General features: G+C 37.6%; 2 protein-coding genes across 2 annotated transcripts; one reads left to right on the top strand and one right to left on the bottom strand.

Moving 5' to 3' along the window:
- Nucleotides 1–397: 397 nt before the first annotated feature.
- Nucleotides 398–3,320, top strand: LOC117426353 (elongation factor 1-beta-like). Its single transcript, XM_034043832.2, has 6 exons — nucleotides 398–570; nucleotides 1,059–1,181; nucleotides 1,743–1,866; nucleotides 2,189–2,255; nucleotides 2,636–2,761; nucleotides 3,115–3,320. Exons 1-6 carry the CDS (start codon nucleotides 491–493, stop codon nucleotides 3,267–3,269), a joined length of 675 nt encoding a protein of 224 aa, XP_033899723.1. The 5' UTR covers nucleotides 398–490; the 3' UTR covers nucleotides 3,270–3,320.
- A 2,006-nt stretch (nucleotides 3,321–5,326) lies between these two features.
- On the bottom strand, nucleotides 5,327–9,352 carry LOC117427161 (chemerin-like receptor 2). The gene is made up of 2 exons (XM_034045564.3): nucleotides 9,220–9,352; nucleotides 5,327–7,025 (listed from the first exon to the last, which is right to left on the bottom strand). Exon 2 carries the CDS (start codon nucleotides 6,991–6,993, stop codon nucleotides 5,899–5,901), a length of 1,095 nt encoding a protein of 364 aa, XP_033901455.1. The 5' UTR covers nucleotides 6,994–7,025; nucleotides 9,220–9,352; the 3' UTR covers nucleotides 5,327–5,898.
- Between the last annotated feature and the right edge of the window lie 820 nt (nucleotides 9,353–10,172).

The following is a 10,172-nucleotide window of genomic DNA, read 5'->3' as shown; positions in this document are numbered from 1 at the left end:
CATTTACACGCAAGAGAAGCGCATTACTTGTAGACTGCTTAGAAAATAACAGATGAGAAATAACAAAATAAACTATCAAAAATCTATTTAACAGGGACATGGGCTTACATATGAAACCAGAGGATTTATTGTATTTTCTCAAAAAACAGTGTCCCCAATTATAAGGAATGCTCCTATTTGCTCGATTATACGGTACGCACTCTCCCGCTGCCAGAATATCGTGTCCCAATAATGGCTATATTATTACTGCTTGTTTTATATTACTTAAATGATGGTTATTAAACAGTTTTTACATGTTTTTTGTCAACCAAAAAAATATATATTTAATTAACAGTAATGCAATGCACGGGGGTGGGGCGAGAGATTACGTCACGCATATAAATGACCTTCTGGGTCTGTTCTCGTTCCTTCTCATCTTGTTTGGCGGTAGGAGTGGAGACGGTGAAGTGAAGTCCTGTTACAATCAAAGTTTGCAACAGAATAACATAAAATGGGCTTCGGAGATCTGAAATCACCTACTGGCCTCAAGGTCCTCAACGACTTTCTGGTTGATAAAAGCTACATCGAGGGGTCTGTACTAATATTTTGTATTTGGCTTTGTACAGTTGTAGTGTGGTGAACTTACCTAGCCCGCATGCGGTCGATTTCAGTGCTTTTAGAATGACACGTTGTCTTGAACGGAGGCTTGGTCACTGTGTGGGTTTTTTTTTTTATATGTGTTCTTTATTTTCATAACATTTAAGTATCAATGGTGTCCTATTGATTTTAGTACGTAGTTGTATTTTATTTGGAGTTTGTATCTATTTTAGGGCTGAAATAGTGATGTGGCCTAGTAATGTGTGAAACAAAGACTCGTACTAGGATGCATACATATGTCGTTTATTCTGTAATTGGTAAACCATTTATTTATATGTTATATATAATAAATAAGTAAATGTAGTGATGTGGGCATTTCCATTACATTATGTGCTGCATTTCCAGATGGCGTTGCATACAGCACATCAGTTTTGTAGATGTTGCAATCTTTTATTATACTGATCCGGATTTGTTCTATCCAGGTACGTTCCATCCCAGGCTGACGTTGCAGTGTTCGATGCCCTTTCCAGCCCTCCATCTGCAGAGCTCTTCCATGCCCTCCGGTGGTACAACCATATTAAGTCCTACCAGAAAGAAAAGGCAAGGTAAAAATTAGGCACGGTTATGTGGGTGCCCAAATCCGTGTACAGTAGTTGATTTTTTTTAAATGCAGTAATGGGGGACCAGGCAATTTATACAGAACATTTATTCAGTTTACTGTACTTTAAAATGAAATTCTGGCAAGTTACCATTTTACAAGTACAGTGCAAAAGCATGTACGTTTTAAATGTTAAACTTGGTACTGTATTGTAGGTAATGGAATTTTCTAGAACCAAAGAACTCCACTTGCATTCCAGAGTTTGAGCTGTAACTAAGTGACCAGTACAACAGCTCATTAAACAGTACAAGCTGGATTTGCTTAAACTTCAATAGAGTATTCTTCATAATGCCCAGCAGAACATTTGGAGTGATTCATAGCTCTGCAGAAATGCATTTGGTAGTATACAGACTGGTTGAATGATGATTCTTTTCACCATCTTTCGTCTGAGATTATGATGCACCACTTTTTAAATCTGATCAAACCAGTCGTGTCTGTAAATGAGAACATGAAATCTTGCAGAGCAAAGGCTGCCCTCATTGTAACCTGCTCTTGCTCGGTCCTGCAGTCTCCCAGGAGTGAAGAAACCTCTGGGCAAGTACGGCCCCGCTGATGTAGCAGACTCTACTGTGGAGTCTAAGGATGAAGATGACGATGACGACATTGATCTCTTTGGATCTGATGATGAAGAGGTGAGCTTCTAATTGTGGCTAATGGAGGTGGGATGTCTTACTAATCGGGCATTGTAATTCTGCCACCCCCACTAGAGGGTGATGCGCACCCCTATACCCATGTACTGTCACTTCAGAAGTTATACAACATACATGTTTTATTGCCAAGGCAGTAACGGCTGGTCATAATGATGATTTCAATCACCATCTTTCGGCTGAATCCGTGATGGACATTTTTTTCTAATCTGACAGATGCCAGCTTTTTTTTTTTTTTATAAATATAAATTTTGTGCTTTTCTACTGTAATAAATGTGTGTACATTTTTTTTTCTTCCCTCCCTTAGGAGTCCGCAGCTGCCAAAAAGTTAAAGGAGGAGCGTGTGGCACAGTATGAAGCAAAGAAATCTAAAAGTATGTATAGTAAAGTGACTGCATTGTGGTACCCTGGAAATGCCCTTGCCTTGCATGACAAAGTGTATTTGATGTTTGGCTGGTAAAATGATGATCTAATTCACCATCTTTCGGCTGAATCTGTGATGGATGCTGTTTTTAATCTGATACCAGCTTCTTGACGATTTTTAGAGCACAGTGCACTGCAGCTACTAGGGAAGCTAATATTAGTTGACGTGTTAAGGCTAATCTATTTATATGAATGTTGTAGAAAGGTACAAGTTACAGCAATTGCTTGGTTGCAAACATTTCAAACTTGCTGGTGTAACTATTAATGAAAGTAAACAGACCAACACCCCAGCTGGTAACATTTGTTTTAACATTCTGGCTCCCTCCTCCAGAACCAGCTCTTATTGCGAAATCCTCCATCCTGCTTGACGTGAAGCCGTGGGACGATGAGACTGACATGGCGAAACTGGAAGCGTGTGTCCGGACTATACAGATGGACGGCTTGCTTTGGGGATCCTGTGAGTTTCAATCTATTTTACTGTGCAGGTCACAGCCAACACTGAGCCACTGCTAAATACTTCTGTAGACATTTGGAATATAATGGTACACTCTTGGCTGTGGACCCACAGGGAGTGGGTTAAACAAAGTTCCAAATTTAATGACCCTCTTTGCTGCAAATGCAGAATGGTGTTATCTTCCCAAAACAGTTTCTTTTTTTTATGAATGTATTGATTATTAGATTGACAAACATGTTAGCAACCTTTTGGAGGGGGTTAGGTGTCAAACACAAATACTGCCTCTGCCTTTTAAAAACATGTCCATATTTATGAATGTGCTTTTGAGTTTAAACTGACTTAATTTTGTTTTATAGCCAAACTGGTTCCAGTTGGCTATGGCATCAAGAAGCTGCAGATCCAGTGTGTGGTTGAAGATGACAAAGTGGGTGTAGACCAGCTGGAAGAACTGATCACTGCTTTTGAAGACCTTGTACAGTCCATGGATGTTGCTGCCTTCAACAAGATCTAAAACTGAATTACCTCATTGTATGGACAATAAAGCACTTTCAATTTGGAAAAATGTTTATTTTGAAGAATCTTTCTTTCCCTTGCTGGGCACCACTTTTTTTATACCTTTATTTACTTGTGCTGTGGGTATACTAAACATCTTACAACTAATAAATTACCATCATGAACATTACCGCAATATGTTGCTTAAACCTAATAACACAATATATTCATAATAAAGTTGAGTTCTTACCTATAAACAGTAACATGTCTAAAGTTAGGGAATCGCTGTCTAGCTTTGTATTTACATTGTCAGCATATTTTAAGTGATTGGAAGCTGAAATTATTTAAACACCCTTTTCTTATGCCAATATAGTACCATTTTAATAGCAACATTTTATTTCTTACATACTGATATTTAAACTGGGGAAGCCATTTCCAGAAACATTTTTTTCTTGTACCTCGTCCCATTAAATCTGCGTTATGCCACACTCGCTATATCGTTCAGTGATAAAGGGCCTCCTTTACAAAAGGGCATTTAATTAGAACTAACAATCAGAACTATTGCAGCTATATATGTGTGTGTGTGTATAAATATAAAACAATCGCTGGTGGTTCTGACAAACTGGAAGGCAATCCTTCACATTTTCAAATCCATTTATAAGTCCCCCAGCTTTCTTAAATGTTTCCCTCTTTTTGTTGTATCTTTTATGCTGTCATTGGTATTCAATCTATTTGATGCAGCATCTCTTTGTTCTGGCAGATTCTACTGTACTTGCTAAAGCAGTTTTCTACCACTGCTAATTATAAATAATGAATAGAAAAATGTGGCCACCTAGCTAACTAAAGGTACTCTCTTTAAATTGGGACTTCAGTGAAGACTATGTGAGTACAAGAATTATTGTATGTAGTAATTCATAGTTATTTAATCACTCGCAGGCTGTAACCTGCAACTCTACAAACCAGCCAGCATTTTTGTAAATAGTAACACATGTAATGAACAATAAAATAAACATTTTATTTGTGTCATTGGTGTCCATTTCAGACAGAATTTTTCCTGTCATCCCATCTGGTGCTGTCAGTGTTAGTCTGTCAGCACACAGTACAGTAATCGCTCAGTAACAAGGTGCAAACGGGATTGATCGACCTGTATGAGCGTTTACTAAGGTGCCTTTTTATAATATATATATATATATATATATATATATATATATATATATATATATATATATATATAAAGCAGCTTATTCTTTAGGAAAATACAATTTAAGCTTAATATATTTAGGGACCCCAACTTTTGTTGTTGATTCCAACTTAGGCTGTTCACGTAAGGACTAGCAAGTTTCTAGTTTCTAACCCCGCCTTTAGTGTTGTTCCTTTATCTTGAAAGGCTATTGTAGCTTAAGTGTCATGTCATGAATGCAGGCATTAAATGTATACCGAGCATCAAAAGAAACTTATAACTATTATAACACATTTATTTTCGAAAAAAATAAGGTATATAAATGATGGACATTGACTAAATGTTTTTGGTTTCTTTTTAATCACTCAATCATTCATCCTTGACCATGACACGCTTGAGTGACTATGACTGAAGCATATGCACTTAATAACCTATTTAGTGAGTTTGTCATTTTTCAATCACATCTAGTGAATTTTATCCAAATATAAGTGATAAGTTTCTTTTGATGCTTAGTATATATAGTGTGTTCCTTGCTGAAATAAAAGACAAGCTGAATGGATTTTAATGAGATGGGGTTGGCAAATGACCAATATGTGGGCACTGTTGCCAGCAATGGAATTTGATACAAAGTGTATTGTGGGAATGTGGCAAAAGCATTCTTCATTTCACAGTGACATCTGTTTTGGCGTTGGCTGGGATTTGCCATCATTCCTGCTGCCTTCCTACATTTGGACCATTTTGTTAATTTTGATTTGGTATGTCAAGCACACACTGCATGACCGAAGCAGACTTTTTTTTTCTTCTTCATAAAACACTTTAAAGCTTAATACTTTAACACTTGCATAAATATAAAACACACCTGTTTCGATGTTTAAATAGAAATGACTACTTCAGGATTGCAAATCGAAATGTTTTTTTTAATTAAAATGAATATTCAGTACATTATGTATTAGATTGTAAAGCTTCATATACTCATGGTTACTTTAGTTACAAGAACAGATGAAGATGTCTAAAGTATTCCCTAGTAGTACGCAATCAATTCAATACCACACAGTCCATTGCTGAATAAAAAGGTTAAATCCACAGTAAATAGCAACCATATACATACTTAATATATATAAAAAAATAAACTTAGCAAAATTTAGTCATGTGATTTTTCTGTCTGGGGGCAAAAACATCCCACAGCAGCTTGGGTGGGGGGAGTGGTGAACAAGCAGACAAAATAATATCAAACATGACATTTAAATGCCTCCCTACCTACTGCTTAATGAGAATCAAAACAAAAAGTATACTTCTGTTAGCATTACATTGTTATATAAAACTACAATACAACTAAGTTACTGTAAATATTTAATTTGGCTATTTAATAAAAAGTGTATTAAAGTACGCACCAACAATGTTGGGACAGTTATCACACTCTCATGCCATGTCTCCCAACACCGTCTCAATGCTTGTTATGCTGCTCACTTTATACTGAAGAAAATCTGATACACTCTCCTTCTGTCTCTGTGCAGAAGCTGTTTGGCAGGGCCTCTGTATCAGTTCCTGATTGGCTTCTGTCTCTTAAGGCATTCTTCATGACAACTGAAAAGGACTTCCCAATAACAGCCTTGACCTTCTTACCCATGAGCACATAGAGTATGGGGTTTAGACAGCTATTGAAGAATGCCAGGCTGGTTACCAGAGGGAAGCCAGTTTGGAGTATATAATGCAGCATCGGGCTCCCATGGCTGTGGACTGACAGTTCCATCAAACTGAACACGTGGTATGGGGTCCAGCAGATGAAAAAGGCAATGATCACAGCAGAGATGGTTTTGGAAAAGTTGGAAAGCATTGGCAGGCCTCTGTACCTCACCTTCCGCACCATCAGGATGAATGTCACCACCATTGTGATGAAGGGAAGAAGAAATCCGCAGACGAAGCGGACACACACTAAAATGATGTGCCTCAGTTGAGCCATGCTCCTGTCGCTCTCATGGAAATTGCTGAAGCACATAACTCTGTCACCTACGTGGACAGTGTCTCTAAAATATAGACTGGGGGAACTGAGGGCTCCTGCCATGACCCAGACTCCCAAGCTCAATTTGAATGCATTTAATGGTGACCTATACTGGGACCAAGTGAGGTGAACCAGAGATACATAGCGGTCCAAGCTGATGACAGTTAGGAAGCCCACACTGGCAAACATGTTCAGAAGAGAAACAAATGAAGTGATCTTGCAGAACGACCTTCCGAAATTCCAATGGAAGTTCTTAAACACATAATCAATGGACAGGGGGAGTAAGAGCACAAAAACAAAGTCTGCAATGGCCAGATTCAGGAACCAGACTGTTTTGAATGATATTTGAATCTTAAAAGCCGTGACCCAAATCACGAGTCCATTCCCAATGAGGCCAAACACGAAAGAGATGGTGTAAACAACAATTGAGACTATGTGCAAAGTTTCTCTTTGGAGCGCCTCAGCCACTTCAGTATCATAGTAGTCACTGTAATCACTGTAGGTGTAATTAGATGACAATTCCAGGATGTCTTCATACTCTGCAGTTGGGCTGTGTTTAGTCATGTTTTCTTCTTCTTTTTTTTTCTTTTCAAATCCTAGGAAAAAAAGAAAAGTAAAACAAATACAAGTGTGAAATGGGAATTAAATCTGTATCAATTCAGAAGCTGGACATATTTTGTGTTCCTGGCCAGGAGAAATTAATTCTGCCTCTGGAAATGCTGACTGTGAGCTCTGAAAGAGACGCCTTGTTCAAATAAGTTCCCAATAAGCCTGTTATTTCACTGAATCACAAGCTCAGGCATTGTACACGTATATGAAGCATAAATGACATGTCTCCCTGTGACCACTAGATGGCAGTAGAGCACATCAATAAATATTGAGGCTGACTCCGCTAGATGAGACACAACCTGGTACCTATGCAAACATTGAACAAAAAAACATCTTCTGTATGCAAAACAAATATGTGTAACTTCTAGACATGTATCCCACATATAATATATAAAATAAGCCTGGGCTCTAGAGGCTCAAAGTCACTTCTATCTGATATATGTTGGGTGCCAATATAGCATGGTGTCAGCCCAGAGGAAATCACAAAAACCTTCATTGTGATTGGAACTAATTGGTTCAGACAGTGGGAGCTATTTTATAAAGCAGACTTTCTGCAGACCTTATTTAACTATGTATCTATTGTATGCAATCATGTTAAGTGGTTCAATAAATAACGAGAAGGATTAATAGAGTCAAAAGCGCCAGCCACTGTTTAGACCCCAGTATGTCGGCATGTCGGCAGTAAGCCAAAAGATGGGAAGGGAAGTGAACTACCATACTCTCAGAAAGAAGCCACTCCAGGGCAGGGCTTAAGCAATGATCTGTGCAGTATTTTTGCAGTATACAGTAGCATAGTGCTGTACTAATGTTAACCATATGCCTAAACTATGCTTCACCAAACATAGCTGTACTTTACCATGTTTTCAGTATGATTTTACTATGCCTAGCTACACATTACTATTGTATAACACAGTAAAGTGGTAACATTGAGCCTGCCTGTGTTACACTACAGTCGTTCTGTGAAGTAACAGTTCGCTCATTTTAATCTGATACCAAGTTACTGCACTCCACCCAAAAAAAAACTGCACCTCCCACATGGACATAGTTCATTTTAAGAACAGCTGTTTTCCTCACAGAATACGGAGGCATTAACCATTAAGTACATTCTGTATACAATCATGTACTGTCGTAATCAATATAGTATGGTTTTAAACATTAGCCCAGATGAGTTCCCCTTGTTACAGACTGAAGTTTGTTATGATGGAAAGCAGCTGTGTCCCTAATCCTGTAAATCTTTTAAAACATTTCAGACATTTCCTGAATGAATGAAGAAAAAAAGTCAAGCAGACGCCCTTTCTGTATCTTTCGACAAAATAAAAAGTAAGACAGATGGGAAAACAACACAAACAGTCTACAAACCATTGTCTATCTGACATACTGTAGGTGCAGACAGCTTGGATTACTGTATTTAGAATGCATTCCAAATTACTCTGTACTTAGAATGCATTCCAAATGACTCTTTACTTAGAATGCATTCCAAATAAGTTCTGATACACAGCCAGACAAACACAAAAAAGTATTTGTATATTTCTCTATGTATTCTTTTATTATTAGTTTTACAGTCAACGATACACCCCAAAAAAGAACAAAATATTGTGAGCAGAGTTAAAAAAAAAGATAATTTAAAAACAGTTAATATGTAAAGTATTATACAAAGTGTTTGTCATTGCAGTAGTCAAACATATTGTGAAGATGTTGTTACTTTGCTTATACAAATTGCTCAGTGAACATTCACACTTTGAACAGCATGTGTTGTATAGACAATATATTGCTACTTTGCAAACTGCTACTGGAATCGTGGATATTGCTGGATTAACAAGTCAATAAAGGTCACTGTATTCCAAAGAGTATTTTGAAACACTGTTTGTAAAAGAAAAGTTGGCGATTTAAAAAATGAAAAAAAAAACATAATTAATTTAAAGACTCGCAAAATGTGCTTACATTTTTTGTTGCTATTATGGAAGGAAGATGTATTTTTATGAAAATGACTAAAAAGTTTTTAAAGTTTACCTCAGATAACAACAACTCTTCTCCTGGTGAAAATAATAAAGCTCTCAACTCCAAACTAGTAGCTGCCAAAAAATCTTTAACTCAACTAGAATGTGAGAAATTCATAACACTAAAGATTTTAAATTAAGCAGACTACACCACTGTGCGTATATACTATAAATCCAAACAAACCTGATTGTGTCTGTCCCAGTCTTATGACAATTGTTTCCAGAAATCCACAACACAGCTGAATGCACACGGAGAAGTGTTCCTAGTTCCTCTTTGTTTTATAGTCAGATTCACTGTAAAGGAGTGTTACAGCCTGTACAGGATTTGCCAGCTAAACAATTCTGACGTAATGTTCAATTTCATAATCTGATGTGCTTTGTGACTCCCTGCTGTCAGGAATGAAAACTCCCTAACATCAAAATATTTAGTTTGAAACCGAAAAAAGAAAACATTTACATTTACACTGCTATGTGGTAATGTGTGCTCTTTACATACAAATAATGTTTGGGAAATAAAATAAAAAAATATTCACTGCAAAGCACTGGGGCAATGAAAAAGTTTTCAAAATTAAAAGAGTAATGAAAAAGTATGTTTACATGGGCAGTAATATTGTCACAACCTTAATATAGCCCTTTGGGTGCCTGGAGCGTATCCACTCCGACCACGGTGCCGCGTTTGAATCTGAGTTAATGCAAGAATTAAGTCACCTTTATGGTTGTAAGAAAAGCCGCAGAACTCTGTACCACCCTCAAGGAAATGGAGCATGTGAACGACTAAACCAGACACTATTGTCCTTACAAAGCTCCCTTAGTGATGATGAACAGAGGTTATGGGCGGAGAAATTACCTGAACTTGTGCATGCATATAATAACTCTGTTCATGATAGTACAGGTTTAGTACTGTTTGACGTGATGTTTAGACGCCAAGCCTGTCTCCCTGTGGATCTGGCAATGGGGGTGGTTCCAACTGAGAAGCGGCAGACATTGAAGGGTTGGGTTTACTCCCATCACCGGACCTTGGAATGAGCTTATACAATAGTAAAAGAGAATGCTCAGATACAGCATAGGCGCGATATTAAGTGCTATAATCGGCAGGTTCCGAGAGTTCCCTTACTTCCAAGTGAACAAGTTCTAGTA

This window comes from Acipenser ruthenus, chromosome 11 (assembly GCF_902713425.1).
Source record: "Acipenser ruthenus chromosome 11, fAciRut3.2 maternal haplotype, whole genome shotgun sequence".
NCBI lineage: Eukaryota > Metazoa > Chordata > Actinopteri > Acipenseriformes > Acipenseridae > Acipenser > Acipenser ruthenus.
The sequence above is the reverse complement of the archived record's forward strand: the minus strand, read 5'-3'. Positions and strand labels throughout refer to the sequence as shown.

Excerpts from the sequence above, each read along its gene's own strand:
- LOC117426353 (XM_034043832.2), top strand. The coding sequence starts at position 491 with ATGGGCTTCGGAGATCTGAAATCACCTACTGGCCTCAAGGTCCTCAAC. Across the intron at positions 1,182-1,742 it reads TACCAGAAAGAAAAGGCAAG|TCTCCCAGGAGTGAAGAAAC; the intron begins GTAAAAATTAGG and ends TCGGTCCTGCAG. Across the intron at positions 2,256-2,635 it reads TGAAGCAAAGAAATCTAAAA|AACCAGCTCTTATTGCGAAA; the intron begins GTATGTATAGTA and ends TCCCTCCTCCAG.
- LOC117427161 (XM_034045564.3), bottom strand. The coding sequence starts at position 6,993 with ATGACTAAACACAGCCCAACTGCAGAGTATGAAGACATCCTGGAATTG.